This window comes from Panthera uncia, assembly GCF_023721935.1.
Source record: "Panthera uncia isolate 11264 chromosome A1 unlocalized genomic scaffold, Puncia_PCG_1.0 HiC_scaffold_17, whole genome shotgun sequence".
NCBI classification, from domain to species: Eukaryota; Metazoa; Chordata; class Mammalia; order Carnivora; family Felidae; genus Panthera; species Panthera uncia.
In genome coordinates, this window is record NW_026057577.1 from 28806232 (window position 1) to 28824791 (window position 18560).

Below are 18560 nucleotides of genomic sequence, written 5' to 3' on the forward strand. Positions count from 1 at the left end.
CGGGGGGCGGGGCGGAGCGTGCAGCGCGACGGGGCCCCCGCGCGTTTTCTTTTCCCCCCCCTCCCCCCCCCCCCCCCCCCCCCCCCGCCCAGAGCAGCAAACCCTGGGGGCAGCCTCCAGGTGATAAAGGTGTCACTCCTGGCCTGGCCTGAGGAGGAAAACGCAAAGAGCCATTTTGGCAGCAGGAGCACCCAGGGAGTGGACGTTGTTTTTTCCCAGCGAAGAAAAGAAGGTTGGCAGTTGACACAGAATCCGCCTAGTGGTTGAGCTCCAGATTTTAGTCTGACTTCTCGTCAAGCGCGAGGTCCCCATGTGCCCTCTGCACCCTGGGCCCCCATGTGGCCTCTGCACCCTGGGCCTTGTCCATGCTTTGTGTCCTCAGCAGGGACATTGCAAGGGCATTTGTTCCTCATGTACATTCCCTGGTGGGACAGAGTCACTCTGCCTGCAACCTGGGCCCTTGTGCCTCCTGCGGGTGCCTTCGCTGGTCACCCCGCCTTCTCAAATCTCTGCTTCCTCATCTGGATTGCCCGGGCAGCGAGCGTACTCCTCCTGGACGACAGGGGCTAAAAGCTCAGGCTGAAGGGCCAAAGGGACCTGGAACAAGACACTCAGCCACACTGGCCTCACGTGCCACATCTCCAGAACAGAGATTTGAATTCCTGCCCCCGGGATTGTGAGGGTTTCAGGGGAGGGTGTGTTCCAGGTGCTTCCTAGGCGCAGTGCTCGGTACCTGGTCCTCGCTCCACATTCTGTGACTCCAGAAAAGTCAGTCCGCATCTCTGGGCCCCGTCGTACCAGCTGGTCCACGAGTGTGGGGATCGAGAGGGGATATGCAGTGAAGCCACAGAAGGCCCATGCCTCATGAACTGGCGGCAGCCCCCAGGGGATGGGTCCCCAGTGGTAGAGGCTCTGCTGAGCCAGACGCTTGAGCTACAGTTAGAGTAAGTGGCACAGCAGCTGTGAGGAGGGGGCCCTCTAGAAGTCACCTGAAACTTCTTGCACCTGGGGAGGAGCACCAACCCCACAGAAAGGCCAGAGGGGCTGGCTTTAAACTATATGGAGGGGCACCTGGGCGGCTCAGTTGGTTGAGCGTCCGACTTGAGCTCAAATCATGATCTCAAAGGTTCGTGAGTTCGAGCCCCGCATCAGGCCCACTGCTCTGAGTGCAGAGCCCGCTTCGGATCGTCTGTCCCTCTGTCTCTCTACCCCACCCTCACTAGTGCTCTCTCTCACACGCAAAAATAAAACATTAAAAAAAAAGAAGACTATACTGAAGGGGACGGGCTAAGTCCAGCACATATGGAATGAAGAAAGCACATTGTGACGCCTGAGTCCTTTTATGTAAAATGAGTTACAGTCATCCACGTCTACAGAGGCACGTGGACACAGGGGCCAAACTGGAAGGGGTGAAGTGTAGTACGTGTGGCCTGGAGCGCAGGTGTTCTCACATCACCTGTGTGTTTTTGCCATACCTGATGACAGCTTGTGATCAGTATGCAAGGAGACTCAGCATTTTATTGAAAAACAGTCTACCTTAGTCTTGTCCCAGGCAGAAATACCTGAAAAATCATGGCTTTGATGGGAAAATTACATTTTTTCTAATATATGGTAAATCAACTGTATTTGCTGTTAAAATAAAAACTGATCACATGGTCACCTAAAATAATTTTCTTTTTTTTTCTTTTTTTTTAATATGAAATTTATTGTCAAATTGGTTTCCATACAACACCCAGTGCTCATCCCAGAAGGTGCCCTCCTCAATATAAAATAATTTTCAATGGCAAAGTGATTAAATACTTTGGCCTCAGCATCCGGCTGCCTAAATTTGAATTCCAGCCCTGCCATTTACTGGTGGCCTTTTATTGCCCTCTTTAAACCTCCTTTCCTTATGTTTACAAAAGGGTAGTAATGGTACCTCGCTGATAGGATTCTTAAGAGGACATAAAGTAATCAACAAAAAATGACTAGCATGGATCCCGGCCTAGAGTGACCACTGAAATAAATGTGACTATTAAAAACTGGTTACAGCGATTTCTGCTTCTAATCACATCAATACTGCTGGTATTAGTTGTTCTCCCACTGTGAACAACTAGAAAACTGGATAAAATAGGAAGCCACTATTTGAAGACGGTGGAAAACAGAAAGTTCTGGACAGTGATCTAGGAGGGAAAGGGAACAAATGAAATGGGCCCTAAACCCCCCCCCCCCCCCGCCCCCGGCTTTCTGCCTGATTGAGAATGCAGCGAGAAGGGACACTGGTGCAGACTCCGTGGCCTCTGGTAGTCCAGAAGGCAGAGATCTATGTTCTAGAGGATGGGAGACTGGAACTTGCATCCGATTCTACTTATGTGAGTTTGGGGAAAGGCAAAACCACAGGGACAGAAAGATTGGAGGTTAAATAGAGGCGAGAAGGGTTTTCAACTGAAGGACAGAGTGAGTGGTGCCCTAAGAAGCAGCTTACAGGTGCCCAGTCCGCACCTCTCTTCCCAACTGCACATTTAGTGATGCCGTGTCAGCAGTTTGAAACTGGCCAGGGTGGGAGTGTTGACACCAGGGAAATGAGCCAACAGTCAAGGCTTAGTTGTGTTGTCTTCTTTGTTTGTTTTTGAGAATCGGTTTACCAGCACACCACTGGGCAAAAGGGAATTTGGGGAGTAATTGGACTGGTCTTTATCTTGATTAAGGTGGTGGTTACTTGATGGTATGATTGGTTAAAATTCATAGTTCTGCAAACTATCGAAGGGGTAGATTTTACTAACTAAAAAAAGAAAGTGCAAAAAGCTTGAAATTTAGAGATAAATTCAACATAAATTTCTATGAAAGTGTGGACATAGGCTTTTGAAAAGTATTTAATATGAATAATGTGTTAACATTAAATATTTAATATTATTTAATATTTATTTAAAAATTTTAAAATATTTAATGCATTTTTTTTTTGAAAATTTTTAATCTTTATTTTTGAGAGAGAGAGCGCACGCGCACACACAGAAGTGGGGAGGGGCAGAGAGCGAGGGAGACACAGAATCTGAAGCAGGCTCCAGGCTCCAAGCTGTCAGCACAGAGTCCAACACAGGGCTCAAACCCAGGAACCACGAGATCATGACCTGAGCTAAAGTCCGACAGACACTTAACTGACTGAGCCACCCAGGCACCAGTGAACTATTTAATGTATTTTTTAAATGTTAAAGTATATTTTGAAAAAAAACAAAATTGGCAAACTACCCTAGCTGATTTCAAGGCATAGAGTAAATTTGAGCTGTCCACAGGACAGCTCCCACATCAAAGAGTAATCTGGCTCAAACTGTCAACAGTGCCAAGATTGAGAAACACTGATCACAGTAATCAAGAAAATGCCACAGTATTGGTCAGTTGGACAGAGCAGAGAGGCCAGGATGAATGGACCTGTGCGTATAGTACTGATTATGAGAAACAGGAAAAGTCTTTAACCAATGACATTGACATAGTAGAGATCTAAATGGAAAAATAGATCCTGATGCCTACCTCAAACCGTATCAATTAACTCAAAAACAATTATAGGAGACCTAAACATAAAAGGTAAGGGTATAGAACATCTAGAAGAAAACATAGGAAGAAATCATCACAGTCTTAGGATAAGCACGTGTTTCTTCGGATACCAAAAGCCCAAATGAGAAATGCAAATTGGATTTCCTCAAAATGAAAAAAATTTCCTAGAAAGACATTGTTAACCAGATTGAAGTCAAGGCACAGCCCGGTAGAAAATATTCGCAATACATATTTCTGACAAAGGACTTGTATCCAGTATATATAAAGAGCTCTTACAACATAACAATAAGAAGACAAAAAACTTTATTAAAAGTGGGGGAAAGGAGCTTCCAGTGTTGGCATGGTAGCCTAAGCTCACTTAGTCAACTCCTCCCACTAATTATAACAAAAACTTTGAGCCATATTAAAAATCCAACTACCGGAGAACTCTAAAAAGTAAACAAAAACAGATTGTGGAGATGACGCTTCTAGACAAGTGATCCATGCAGGGGGAACTTTCCCATCTTCTCTCTCTCGGTCTCTCTCTGTCTCTGTCTTTGTCTCTGTCTCTCGCAGTCTCTTGGCTTTACCCAGAGGGCAGGCTCCACTTGCACAGCAACAATGCAGCAGTGGCAGAAGGGGGGCCCTGGGAGGACGCAGAGTGTGGAAGGAATCCAGGAGGAGAGAGAGCCAGGAAAGTGGTCTCTTAATTCTGTGAATCAGTGCACACGGATGGCCTAACCTCTGAGCTCTGCCTGAATGGGACAGACCCAAACCAGCACAGCAAAGCTTTGAAAACCAAACTGAGCTTTAAACCATGTGCACGTATCTTTTTAGCTCAGTCACTAAATAATTCACGCTCAAGAACAGAACCAAGCCAATACAGCACAGGCTTAGAGAACTGAACTGAGATTTGAGTCGTTATGTACGGAAGGCAAGACAGAACACGCAGCTTGAACCTAACCCAGTTGATTGTCTGCTAGAACAAAAACATAGACTTCTCTGGAGGATTATTTACAGGACCCAAAGTCTACACAACATAACATTCACAATGTCTGGGACAATTCAAAATTAGCCAACATACAAAGAACCAGGAAAATGTGGCCACTTCTCCAAGGAAGAAACAATAAATGCCAATGCCAAGGTGGCCCATGCATTGCAATATCAAACCAAGAGTCCAAAGAAGCTATTATAACTGTGCTCCATTAGGTCAAGTAAAACACATTTGGAATGAATAAAAGGATAGAAGTTCTCAGCGTAGACACAGGACCTATAAAAAAGAACCAGATGGAAATGTTAGGACTGAAAAATACAAAATTGGAATTTAAAAAATTTACTGATTTCAATAGCAGCTTGGTGATGATGAGAGGGCGAAAAAACCTATAAACTTCAAGATAGATGAATAGAAATTATGCAATCTGAAGAACAGAGAGAAAAGAAAATTAGAAAAAAAGCAGAGCACCAGGGACCTGTGGGAAAATATATTTAAATTTTTAAAGGTTAGTTAAATTTAATTTTTTTCTTTTTTAATTTGATAGAGAAGGCATCAAGGATGTGTCATGGAGAAGAAAGGGGCAATGCTGAGGGACTGGGCACAGACAGGTCAGAAAGGGTAGGCATCTAGATCTGACCCCACCATGGGAGGTCCTGGAGCCACTCCAGGGAGGGGAGAGCCCAAAGATCTTGTACCCAGTCTGCCCTGTGACTTCAGTGGGACACTGGCTTGGAGAGGGGCAGATGGTTCTTAGGGTCACAAACATCAGGAAGAGGCAAGAGCCATAAAAGGGATAGTTAGAAGGCTCAGGAAGAACTCCCAGCTCAAGAGATTCTCCAACAACCCCCACTGCCATTGCAGCTCGGTTCCTGTGCCCAGCCCCCACCCCATCCAAACAACAAGGTTCTAGACCAGCCCCCACATGAGTCCATGTTCCTCAGGGTGGAAGCCCAGAAACAGGGGCTAGGTGGTCCCTCAGAGGTGTCACTGGAGTCCCAGCAGGAGAGGAAAAATCAACTGCAAAAAAACATTGGAAGAAATAAGCCTTCCAAGATTTGGTGAAAGATATAAACTGATATATTCTGGAGGCTCTGCAAACCCCCAAAGGATAAGGTCATTGGAAACCATGCCTAGACACATTATAAATGGCTGAAAATGAAAGCTAAATACCATCAAAATAGCTGGAAAAACATGACACGCTACATATTGTGGAATAAGGATTGTGATACATCCATACAATGAAACAGCACTCTGTAAGAAAAAAGGAACAAACTATTGGTACATGCAAAAACATAAAGGAATCTCGCAAATATTATGCTGTGTAAGACAAGTCAAAGTAGGGGCATCTGGGTGGTTCATTCATTTGAGCGTCCAGCTCTCAATTTTGGCTCAGGTGATGATCCCAGGATCGTGGGATCAAGCCCCACATCAGGTTCTGTGCTGAGTGTGGAGCCTGCTTAAAATTCTCTCTCTCCTCCCCTGTCCCCCTCTCCCCCATGTCCTCTCTCTCTTTCTCTTAAATTAAGAAAAAAGTTAAAGTATCTGGTGTATGATTCCATTTATGTAAATTTCTAGAAAATACAGAATAATCTATAGTGACAGAGAGCAGATCAAGTGGTTGCCTGGACATGGGAGGGACAGATTACAAAAGTGCATCAGGAAATTTGGGGGACTGATAAAAATACTTGGTATCCTGATTGTGGTGATGGTTTCCCAGGTGCGTACATATGTGAAAACTGGGCAAATTGCATACTTTGCATATATGCGGTTTGTTATACTTTATAACAATAAAGTTGTTAAATACGCAAAAGATTCAAACACTTAACAGATGAAGGTATATGAATTGACGATATGCACATGAAAAGATGCTCAACATCACGAGTCGTTATCGTAAACTAAAACCATAATGCTGTCCTTGTACATACCCACCAGAATGGCAGAACTTTTAAAGTGATGGAGAGAAACTCCATCTTTCACACACTGCCCCTGGGAACGTAAAAGGGCGCAACCTGGCTTGGGAATCAGTGCATCAGCTTCGTAAACACATGCTTACCGTGTGATCAAGCTATTCACATCCTAGGTGTATGATCAAGCTATTCACATCGTGAGTGCTTACCGAAGAGAAACGAAAACTTTGCCCCCACCGTCTCGTACACTACCATGCCCAGCAGCCTAATTGCTGATGGAAACAACCCAACGGTCCACCAATGAATCGACAAACACACTGTGGTGTAGAAAGGTGCAAACAGAATGCCGCCAACGTGGATGAATCTTAAAAACAAAATGCTGAAAACAAGGAAGCTGCGCACAAAACTACGTACTGTGTGATTTCATTTATTCTAGAACACTCAAAATGAATCTCTGGCATCAAAACGCAGATCAGTTGTTGCTTGGGGCTGGAAGGCCGGTGGGGGGGGTACTACGTGAAGAGAGGCATTTCTGTACATTAATTTTGGAGTTGCTACATGGATTTTTAGGTTGTGAATGATATGCTTTATAATGTATATAAACTAGACCTCAATAAAGCTGATTTTTTTAAATATGGCTGTATAAGGGGGTGTCTGGGCAGCTCAGTGGATAGAGCATGTGACTCTTGATCTCAGAGTCATGAGTTCAAGCCCCGCATCGGGCACGGAGCCTACTTATTTTTTTTTTTTAATGTTTATTTTTGAGAGAGGCAGAGACAGAGAGACAGAGACAGAGCGCAAACAGGGGAGGGGCAGAGACAGGGAGACACAGAATCAGAAGCAGGCTCCAGGCTCCAAGCACAGAGCCTGACGTGGGGCTCGAACTCACAAACTGTAAGATAGTGACCTGGGCTGAAGTCGGATACTCAATCGACTGAGCCTCCCAGGCACCCCGGAGCCTACTTATTAATAAATAAGTAAATAGGGGTGCCTGGGTGGCTCAGTTGGTTAAGCATCTGACTTCAGCTTAGGTCATGATCTTGCAGTTCATGGGTTTGAGCCCTGCGTTGGGCGCTGTGCTGACAGCTCAGAGCCTGGAGCCTGCTTCGGATTCTGTGTCTCCCTCTCCTGTGTCTGCCCTTCCCCCGGTTACACTCTCTCTCTCTCTCTCTCTCTCAAAAACAAACAAACAAACAAACAAGCATAAATAAATAAATAAATAAATAAATAAATAAATAAATAAATGTATGGAATTGGTACCAAAAGAGACAAAGAGGGACAGAGCAATAAACAAATTAGAGAAACTGACTGGAGTTTAAAATAGTTACAATCTCAAATGTGGTTACTCTGGCTTTTCAAATCAGGTTGGTGGAGAGATCCATTATTCATAAATGATATTGAATCAACACATATAACTCATAAAATAAAATTAGAGCCTTATCTGTTAACACTTACAAAACATACATTCCACATGGATTAAAGAGTTAATTCTATAAAACAAGAAAAGCAAGCTTTAATGGCCCCGGGGTAGGGGTGGGGGGTCCGGGGCCTTCCCGAGGAGCCCTGCTGGGTCACACTGTGCTTGGAATCCAGCAATGGAGAAGCTTGAGGTCCTGGAGATACCAGGGCCTTGTGGCCCTCGGCTGGGGTTCTCCAGTCTCCAGCCCTAAGGCTAAAGACTACCTCTGAAGGCCGTCCTAGCGGAGGCTCAGCTCTCCAGTCTGTAACACGGCACAACAGTGGTACTATTTCTAACTTGAAGGTCTGGGAAACGCCCAGTGCAGCAGCTGATTCTTGGGAGGTGACAACAAAGGCTGGTCTCTTCCTCTGTGAGGGACCATCAGGCCTGGGACAGAACTGGGAAGGGTGGCTCTGTGGGGGAAAGTGGGCATTAGGCTTTGTGTCTCACTCTGTGCTCTCAAGTGACTGGGAAAGACCCACAGAGGAGAGGGGGCTAAAGTCAAGTGGCAAGAGTAGAAACCCAAGGGGACTGAAGCACTCAGGTACGGAGCGGTCTAGACAGCCTGAGACAACAGCATGAATCCTTGGGGTGCCCCCTCACCTTCCTGGGGAGGCTGCTGAGGCGCTGAGGCACTGAGTCTCTGGGCACAAGTCCTTGAGTGAGCTCACTGGATCTGTCATGGAGAGCTGTTCTGATTCCAGAAGATGCCTGCCCTCCCTTTGTATCCCGCAAGTCCCAGGGGGGAGATCTGGATTAAGCTGAATTAAGAGGCAGGTGATGATCACAGGTGTTGGGTGCTTGGGCAGGGGTCTCCTTGGTAACGGTGCCATCTGGCTTTCTTGCCTGGCAGCAGGCCTTGTGACTTCATGGTGGAACCTTCTCTGACAGGCAGAGGGGGATTTGCCAGGGGGAAGAGCAGGCCAGGAGGAAGGGATCTGCCAAGGGCAGCTTTGTCTTTTCCATCAGAGTCTGAAGATTAACCTTGATCATGGCACGACGTGGGGCTACCACTGACTCCAGAACAGATGCCGAGACGGTGGCCGAGGGACAGCATAAGCCCCTCTGGAGAGTAGGTGGGGACATACCTGGCATCCTTGAATCCAGAACCCACTGGTGAAGTGGAGCCAGGGCCCAGGCGGGCAAGACTCAGACATGGGAGAGCCTCTGGGCCAACACTTCTGGATGGCAGGAAGGGTAAGGTCTAGGGAGACCCAGCCCCTGCAGGGAGACTCTCCCCATAAACTGCTCATGAGGCTCCGCAAGCCTTCATTCTTGTGTCGACTCCCTTCACCCACACAATCAGCCATCCAACCCACCTGTATGTGTGAGTGTCCTGGGGCTGCTGAAACAAGTCACCATAAACTGGGTGGCTTAACACAACACCAGTGTATTCTGTCACAGTTCTGAAGGCAGGCTCCTTCTTGGGGGCTCAAGGAGAAGGTGTTCCTTGCCTCTCCTAGTTCCTGGTGGCTCCTGGCGATCCGTGGCATCTCTTGGCTTGGGCAGCATCCCTCCCATCTCCCCTTGTGTCTGTGTCCAAATTTCCCTCATAAAGGACACCAGTCATTGGATATAGGGCCATCCTAATCCAGTATGACCTCATTTTACCTTGACTGCATCTACAAAGACTCTCTTTCCAAATAAGATCCCTTTCCCAGGTACCAGGAGTTAGGACCTCAACATATCTTATGGGGGACACAGTTGAGACCACAATACCATGTACATCATTGTGAAAAGGGCACAGGCTTCAGAGCAGGGTGGGCTTGGCCTCCAACCCTGGCAGGGCCTCCACACCATCTTGTTCCCTAGGCCCAGCAAAGTTGGGAGGGGGCTCCCATGGTCTACCTGCAGAGGGGCCGTGGTGTGTCTGGGGAGGAGGAGGAGGTCTGGTTCCTGCTCTTCAGGATCTCACAGTCTGTGGGGCCATGGGCCGTCACCAAGTGTTAGGACTTTCAAAAGGGACAGTGGTGGTCAAGCTGCACACAAGGAGTTAGGACAGGCATGACCACACATGTGGCTGGGGTGGGGAACTCAAGGCCCAGAGACCCCAGCAAGGATCAAAAAGGCCAGGGCCAGACCCTAAGTCCTTCCTATGGGACTCAGAATCCACGGGGTACCCCTGCACCCCACATGTACCCATGGGCTCTGGGTTTGACCCTGATGGGCAAAGGTGGAGAATGGGTTGTTTTTTCACTGACGGGTGCTCTGGGCTTCTGTGTCCCACTTTGGGCCTGGGAAGTAATTCCTTATTCCCCTTTCCAGCCTCCCCACAAGACCTGCCTTCCCCTTCCTATTGACAGGGAGTCTGGCAAGGACTTTGCTCCTGGACAAGCCCAGTTTAATATTCTCTTTCTTCCTCCTTCTCTCCCACCTTTTTTTCCTTTATTCCAATATTTGGTATCTGCCATATGCCAAGGCTGTTCTAGGCCTTGAGGATACAGAAGACAGATGGGCCTAGCCTCAGTGGAATTTATAACTGGAGAGATGAGAGATATTAATCAAGTCACCATGCAGATGAATGTTTCACAGCAGAGGTGTGGGTGCTCTGAATGAGGGGCATCAGGGTGGTGGGAGTCAGCAACAGAGTGAAGCAGCTAAACCGGGGAAGGATGGGAGCCTGGAGCCACGAGCTGAAGTTGTCAACCAGGATAAAGGAGGAGATTCCAGGCAGGAGCATTAGCATGAGTGAAGGACCTGTGGCAGGAGGCTGCTTGGCGAGTTGAGAAGGACTGAGAGGTCTGTGTGGATGGACTGGACAGTGCAGGGAATATGAGATGGCCTGAGAGTCAGCAAATTAGCCCCGTCATTGTTGGAAAAGTATCAATATTACATGCCCACAATGAGACGAGACCACCACACCCCAGAATAGGCAGACTCAGACCAAGAACGTTCCAGAGGGGGAGATGTGAGGCTGGAGTGATTGGGAGTCAGTGCAGGGATTGGGGGAGGCAGGGGCTGGGAAAGCTCCTTTGAACTGAGAGGGGAAGGGCAGATCTGGGCATAGGTTCTAAAGCAGGGCCAAGCTTTGTGTGACCAAGGAAGGGTAAGGAGGCCTGTGTATAGAGTGGAACCAGATGTGCGTGGGGGAAGGATGCAGGTGCTGGCAGGGCCAGGCCCTCCAAGGCTCTTGGGTAACCTGACTGTGGCTGGCAGCTGCCGCTGGGTTCTCCTGGAGGGGAGCACACTCAGGTTTATGCTTTGGAAAGACCCCTCTGGCCTCCAGTGTCAGCAGGAATGGGAGAGGGGGTAGGGGGCGGGGACTTTGGGCTGAGGTAACAGGTGGAACACCATTCTCTTTCCAGTCATCCCAGAAGAGCTGTGAGCCTGAGCCCAGCGTCTCGGCTTCCCAGAGCCTCCTGGAGGCGGCCGGCCCAGAGCCCCTGTCCCAGCACCCACAGGCCAGCCATTCAAGGGGCAGTGAGCCCCTCAGCAGCCTTGACCTCTCCCATGGGTTTCCAGTGGCCTTAGAGTACCTGCCCTTCTTTCGCACCTATGGGACTCTACTGGCTGTGAGGGAGCTGGTCCCACAGCCTGAGGCTTGCAGGGACCAAGAAGGAGACCAGACTGTCAGAGATCCAGCATTCCATGAGGACTCAGAACCGCCCAGCGGCTTCTTCCCTTTCTACCGCTCCAAGGAGGAGTGTTTTCCCAGGCTGGCCCTTCCTGGCAGGTCGTGCTGGGGCTCCCGAGACCCATGCACCAGGAAGGAGGCGCTGGCCGGCTGCGTCTGCAGGATGACCGTCAGCTGCGCGTGCTCTGTGAGTGGGCGTGGCCCCGGGGAATGTGTTTAAGCCCCTTGAGCTTCAAAGTCCTTACAAAGGGAGGCAATAGTGGAGCTACTGGGGGAGCCGTTGTGAGAATTACGTACAGTAACGCGGTCATTACACCAGGCTTAGCCGGTGTTCCCTGACGGAAGCACCTGTGTAGTCCTTATGACTCGCTCGGCACCCCAGCCGATGCTCCAAGTACATCATCTCACCTGTCCTAATAATAGTCCGATGAGAGACGGCTGATTGCTGCTCCCACATGACAGGGGGGAGAAAAATGAGTCTCAGGGCAGTTAAGCGACTCGGTAGCAAGAGCAAACCTGGGCTCCGACCCCAAGCCGGTGCCCTGTCATGTCACTACCAGTCACAGAGCTGGGGGCCGTGCCGTGACCACAGAGACGGAGCAGGCGGGATGAGTGGATTGTGATCCCAGATGCGCTCCTTCCGGCCGGGAGGCCCGGGGGGCTGAATGATATTGCTCACTATTCTCCAGTCTGCAGAGTAGTCATGCACCCTACCTCCTTCCCTACCGCTGCTGGGGTGTTGCAGGCACAAGGCCAGCGCTGGATTTCTAGCCAAACTTGGGAGCCTAGCTGACCGTCTTGTCTCCTTCCCACACAGGCTGCCTCGGCAAGCCCAGACCACCTCCCTGGGTCCTCTCGCTCGCCACCCTGCTGCCCCATCCTGCTGCTCCCAGAGGGGCACTGCCATGACAGCGGCCTGACTGCCCCTGCCTCCAGTGATGCTGCCTTCAAGGACCATGCCCTCGGTGCCTCGGGATTCGTGCCTTACTACAGAACCCTCAAGGAGGAGCTGCGCGCCAGCCCTGGGCCTCCAGTCTCTCCGCTGGGGAGCCAGGAGCCCACAGGGATGCTGCCCAGGCCTCGTGCAGCTACTTTGTGAAGGAGTGTGAGTTACTAGCAGCTGGAGCCGCTGAAGATTGGGCCCCAGCACCTGCTCATCTGCAAGAGGTGAACGTGGCTGGGGGTGAGGCTTCCAGAACTGGCCTGGGACCACAACTCTGCCTTACCTCCCCCTCTGCCTGGGTGCCTAGGAACCACGGAGCTGGCAGGAGGAGCCCAAACGCGGGCAGGCCTGTCCATCCCCTCTCAGTCTACTTGGGTGGGCCAACAAGAAGATCCTGTGCCCTGCCAGGGTGTACCTCCACACCAGTGTCCGACTGAGCAGGCCTGGGGCAGGAGCAGTCCTTCTCCTCGAGGACTGGAGGGGAGATGCTCAGCCTGTGTCCCCCGCAGCCACAGCCTCAGGGAGTGACCCCACAGCCGTGGGTGCTCCCTCGGGCCTCCTAGCTGGAAAAAGTGCCCGAGGCCAAGGGGACAGCAGTAGCCCCCAAAGGCGCTCCACCAAGGAGATGTCTGCCCAGCCCAGCACTCAGACCGTCCCACGGTCCTCCTCTGCGGTAGCCTGTTCCAAGCTCAGAGGAAGGGAGCAGGACCAGGGTCCTCTGAACAACTGAGGGATGCAGACCAGAGACTAAATAAATCACTTCACTACAAGGATTGGAGTTGGTGCGCTAACGTGGTGCTTTGGAGTAATGTGTGCAGCTTTGCATTAAGTGAGCATTTGCTATGTGCTAGGCACCTTACAGAGACCATGTCTCTATCCTCATGGGGGTAGACCCTTGCATCAGCTCCATTCTCCAGATGAAGAAACAGGCTCAGAGAGGTAAGTTGCCTGCGTGGGCTCACACAGCTCACAGACAGCAGAGCTGGGGTTCATAGCCAGGGCTGTGTGGGCTCAGGGCCTGATTACTTAAAACCCTTCCCTACACACCCCTCTTCAGTGGGTCTTGATGCAGCAAGGAAAGAGCCAGCTGCCAGCCATGGAGCACCGTGAAGGCCACCCCACATCGCCTTTCCTCCTTCCCCCTTTCCTTCCCTGGCTCCCCATGCTTTGCAGCCGCGGTAGAGGGGAGAAGCATATGACACATCTACTGAGGCCCTGCCCTCCCTGGCCTCTCTGGATACCATTTCCTGGTGCCCCAGCCTGACCCCAGACTCCAGGCTCACCCCACACCATGGCAGATGGCTCTGAGGCTGCAGCACGTGGTTATGACAACAGCATGCGCTCACCCACCCCACCCGCTCCTGGGACTGGTGCACCACGGTACCCACATTCACAGCCACTCTGTCCCGGTGCACTGGTTCCATGGCCCCCCTCCTCCCTCCCCTCTCCGGTGACCTGATGGCTGCCCCTCACCTGCTTCCTAGTCCTCCTGAGGATGGTGAAGTTGAGAGGCCATGGGAGAGAAATCATTGGTCATGCTTCAGTTATGTCCAAGAGTTTCTTTTTTAAAATTCACTTTTAAGTATTTCTTGAGGCACTCCTATGACTTCCCTTTGGGCTGGGTTGGCAATATGGTGAAGAAATATATGTGCCCTCGCTGCAGGACTCCTTGGCTTTGTTCTTGGAGGGGGTGACTGGTCTTTCCCCTCTTAGACTCCCCATGGCTGGGTCCAACCAGCTGGCATCCCTGGGCTGTCACTGCCCTCAGAGACACAGATTGGGTGGGGAAGCGTCTGGCTGTGTGTTAGAGACTGGGGCCACTCTCTCCCCGTACAGCCCAAGCTGGGTCGGCCATATGGCTCCCTCTTCCCATACACGTGGCCTCCCAAGCATCAGCAGGGCCCAGAGCCCTGCAGGTTCTAATCCCAACCATCCTGAGGGGAAATGCACAAACCTGACTGGCTAGCAGGCTGAAGAGAACCTCCAGTGTTCAAGACTGAGAGTTTTCTTGAGGGAGCTATTTGCAGGAAGGATCTGGGGCAGGAGAGGTCCTGGGTGAGGGAGTGAGCTTATCTGGAAGAGCAGTCTGCTTCTGGTCGGTCCAGCTGGTGTCAACTGCGAGTTGTTCTGTGCTGACACAGACCAGGCATGAGCACACGTCAGGATGCAGAGGCCTAATAATGATAAGAGCTAACTTTCATTGTTGGCCCTGTGCTGGCCACGGGGCTGAGAACTTCACGTGCATTGATTTTCAGTTAAGAATGATTTCATGTAGGGGGGCCTGGGTGGCTCGGTTGGTTAAGCATCTCTTGATGGCGACTCAGGTCATGATCTCACGGTTCCTGAGTTCGAGCCTCCCACTGGGCTCTACACTGACAGTTCGGAGTCGGCTCGGGATTCTCTCTCTGCCCCTCCTCCACTTGCACTCTCTCTCTCTCTCTCAAAATAAATACACTTAAAAAAAAAAAAAGAATGATTTCATTTAGGTACAAGTAGCACCCCCATTTCACAGATGAGAATGTCTAGTCACAGGTGGCTTAAACGGCTGACTGAAGACTACAGAGCCAGAAAGCAGTAGAGGCAGGCTTTGAACGTATCTAATGTAAACCCCATGGCCTTGACCATTATGCTTAGATATAATACACGTTAATAAATGGTGGGCTTACATTAGCTTATAGTAGACCTCTAGTTCTGTGTAATAATAAGTCATCTCAAAACGTAGTGGTTTAAAATAATGACGTACATGCATTTTCTCACTGTTGTGAGGGTCAGGAATCTGGGAGCAGCTTGACTGGGCCGTTGTGGCCTGGGGTTTCTCATGAAGTTGTGGTCAGGGTCTTGGGCAGGGCTTGGTCATCTGAGGGCTTGATGGGCTGAAGGCTCTGCCTGCTCACTGCCTCGGCTGCCAGGTTGGTGCTGGTTGTTTGGGGAGAGCCTCACAGCATCGTGACTGGCTTCCCCAGTGACCCTAGAACTGAGACAAAAGCTGTCATGACAGTTACAACTTAGCCTCAAGAGTCACATCTCACCATTGTCATACTCTGTTGGTCACGCAGATTAGCTGCAATTCAGTGTGGAAAGAGACCTCACAAAGGCATGGATGGTAAGTCTGGGGGGCCCTGTTGGAGACTGGCTGCCATAATGGTCTAAAACAAGATAGCCAAATTCTGGTGATTCACGGGGAGAGAGAGCTCATTCACCGCGGCTGGTGCACAGGAGGAGAAGGGGCGGCTTGGCAGGCAGGAGCCCTACGGTGGAGAGGTAGCCGGCTGACGTCACAGGACGTCGGCTACAGCAGAACCACGCAGGCTTGGGGGCAGTGGGTGACTTCCCTTCTGCCCCCGCCCCAAGTGGGCTTGTACCTCATTTAAGTCTGGTTCTCCTGAGCCTTATCCCTGGCCAGAGCTTTTGTCACTTTGCAAATCTCTATTTTGGAGAAAATCTAATCCATATGGTTTGGGGATTTTGCTCTTTTAAATTTTTCCTTTGTACTTTGTACAAAATTGAGAGTTCTTTGGAGTCCTTTAAAATCTCTCCTACCTCAACAACAGGAAGTGTGCTCTTTGCCATGTACACAGGGACCCTGGAGCACAGAACAGTGGGATTTGGGTGGGTTCAGAGCTGGGGGGTTTGTCATACCCTGTGTCTTTCCTGAAGGTGACTCACAGCAAGTGGGAAGACCTGTACTGTCCCTGGAGGTGGAAAGTAGCTCTAATTCCTGCCTGTCCCTCCCCCCAGTCCCCGGTCCTGGCCCCCGTTCTCACACAGAGGGCATTCAGGTCACACGTGCTGGGGTAACAGTGAACTGCCCAGGCAGCTGCGGGGAAGGAGACCACAGCTCAAGCTGGTTTGCAAGGAGCCAAAGCCTGCCTCGGCGTGGGCCCGGGGAGTTTGTCTCAGTGAGATGCAGGCAGATGGCTGCAGGACGGGTCCTATGTCCACTTGCAGGGCAGCATGAAGACTGAGGACTGCCCACAGTTACTTTGCTGGCCAAGGTCCTCTGCCATCAGACTCCCAGCCTCAGCCTCCCCTCCCACAGCAAGGAGCATCTTCCAGGCATCCTGCTTTCCCCGCTTGACATTGTCCAGCCTCTTCCTTCTGGCCACCTGTCCTTCTCTACTACCTTCATGGGTCAAAACCCAGTTCATCTTTTTAGGACCAGCCCAAATGTCACCTCCTTCCTGAGGCTTCTGAGTCTGCCCTCAAGACTTTCCACTGTCCCTACTGGCCTGTTTTCTTTTCAGGTGAGGCAGGGTATGGGGTTTTCTGGCCTCCCCTCAGGGTCCTGCAACTGATGCTTGAAGAACACATTATGGGGGAGACCTGCCCATGACGGAGCAGGTAGACATCTTCAACACAAACTTGTCTCTGCTATCAGCGTCTCACGCCCTCTGCACCCCCAGCAGGCTGGCTCACGGTAGGTGCTCCACAGGGGCTTTGGGATGTGATCTCAACTGCTGTACTGGATCCTCCCCCCGCCCGCCCCACAATGTCCCTTTCCTCCTACAGAAACTCCTCCAGTCTAGATCTACTGGTCCCTTGACCTGCCTGGCCTCCACTTCTCCTCAGCACCAGCCCACGTGCGTCCATCAGTTGAGAAGAAAAGGTCAAGGAGAGCCAGGCTTTCCTTCCTCTCAGATGAGCACAGAGCCAGAAAGGCCCATGGGAGTCTGTCAGGAAGGAATGGATGGAGGGTACCCCAGGGTACTCCCCTTGATGACCATGGCATCTGCTCCAGAAGCCCTGAGAATATGAGTGTCATTGGCAAATGTTAATACCAGCTTATTGATGGTGGGGAAAGTGAAGCACAGAGGTTAGGACATTTATACAGAGGGGCCAGGGCAGGGATGGGAGCAAGGGCTTTGGGGAAAGTCACCTCCACTTTCTGAGTCTTGGCCAAGAGGCAGCACCTTGGTTAAGAGCTGGTCCTGGAGTCCTACACCAAGTGCATAATCCTCCATTCATTGCCTGTGTGGCTTTGGGGAAACTGCTTAACCTCTCTGAGCTGTACTCTTCTCACCTATAAATGCGGAATTTCTTCACAGAATACGATGAGATGGTGTAGGTGGAGCGTATGGTACTGGGCCAGCTTAGAGCCCTGGTTAAAAAAAAAAAGACCGTGGTATATTTGAGGTCTTGATGAATCAAGGCAGGTGAAGAGACTGGGGCTGTCCCCTCTCTTTACTGAGGCATTCTCCCTCCAAGTACAGTCAACTCCAAAAATCCTCCGCTGGGTCCTCACCAGTCCCCTCTGACACCCTCAGACTCCTCTGAGTCTCCCAGGTCTGCACCTCTTTCAGTGCCCAAGTGCATACTCTGCCAGCCCAGGGCAGAGGAAACCGGACCAGAAAACTCTCCCCACTGGGGCAGCCAAGCTGTTTTTTCCCCACCTCCTGGGAGTCCCAAGTGCTGTACAGCAGCGCCCTCTGCTGGCACATCTTGACAAGACACACATAGCTGGTGGTGCTGTGGCCCAGAAATTTCAGACCTTTTGGACACCACCTAAGAGGGAACTCATCTGCACTCTCTCTCCAAAAGACAGAGGGGGAAATTGAGGCCTGGACTTGCCCAAGGTGCAGCGGCAGCATCAGAAGCAGAGCCCAGGCCGCCCAGCCTCCCAGTGGCTGCTTGGCCCCACTTCACAGCCCTACACCTCTTTTCTTGACTTGGAGTCACATTGAATAGACGCTGGTCCAAATACAGTCTGAACATGCTCTGAGTAGACTTTCTCAAAGAACTGTCAATGAGAAGCTCAAATAGCAGCTAGGAAATCACCGTATGCTCCTTCCTTTCCTGTCAGAATCAGGGAAGGGACCCGAGAGCTCCCATTATCTGAGGCCAGTGCAGGACTGCTGCAGCAGGTACAGCTGGAGGGTAGATGGGACAGGGCAGAGGGCCTCTGTCACCATGATCCAGGCAGAGACGTCAGAAAGGGCTGCACGTCAGAGCCATGGAGGAGATGGCTGTTGGGATGGGGCCCAGGGAGAGAAAGGAATCGCAGACGGCATCCAGGATCCGGCCTGGGTGACTGGCTGGGTGGGGACACGGAGTAAGGCATGCTTGGGGAGTTAAAACGGTCATCAGGGATGTGTCACATGGGAAATGCTGTGGGGTCACCCAAGTGGAGGTGTTGAGTAAAGATAGGCAGGCTCAGAAGTGAGGTCTGAGTGGGAGAT

At 50.8% G+C, this 18560-nt stretch overlaps 1 protein-coding gene and 1 long non-coding RNA gene across 2 annotated transcripts; one reads left to right on the forward strand and one right to left on the reverse strand.

Moving 5' to 3' along the window:
- Positions 1-7884: 7884 nt before the first annotated feature.
- On the reverse strand, positions 7885-8682 carry LOC125935516 (uncharacterized). The gene is made up of 2 exons (XR_007461701.1): positions 8471-8682; positions 7885-8280 (listed from the first exon to the last, which is right to left on the reverse strand). It is a non-coding gene; the product is annotated as an uncharacterized LOC125935516 (long non-coding RNA).
- Positions 8683-8757: 75 nt separating this feature from the next.
- LOC125935515 (uncharacterized) lies at positions 8758-13154 on the forward strand. The gene is made up of 3 exons (XM_049649226.1): positions 8758-9064; positions 11173-11628; positions 12259-13154. Exons 1-3 carry the CDS (start codon positions 9023-9025, stop codon positions 12538-12540), a joined length of 780 nt encoding a protein of 259 aa, XP_049505183.1. The 5' UTR covers positions 8758-9022; the 3' UTR covers positions 12541-13154.
- Positions 13155-18560: the final 5406 nt, after the last annotated feature.

Excerpts from the sequence above, each read along its gene's own strand:
- LOC125935515 (XM_049649226.1), top strand. The coding sequence starts at position 9,023 with ATGGGAGAGCCTCTGGGCCAACACTTCTGGATGGCAGGAAGG. Across the intron at positions 9,065-11,172 it reads ACTTCTGGATGGCAGGAAGG|TCATCCCAGAAGAGCTGTGA; the intron begins GTAAGGTCTAGG and ends TTCTCTTTCCAG. Across the intron at positions 11,629-12,258 it reads CCGTCAGCTGCGCGTGCTCT|GCTGCCTCGGCAAGCCCAGA; the intron begins GTGAGTGGGCGT and ends CTTCCCACACAG.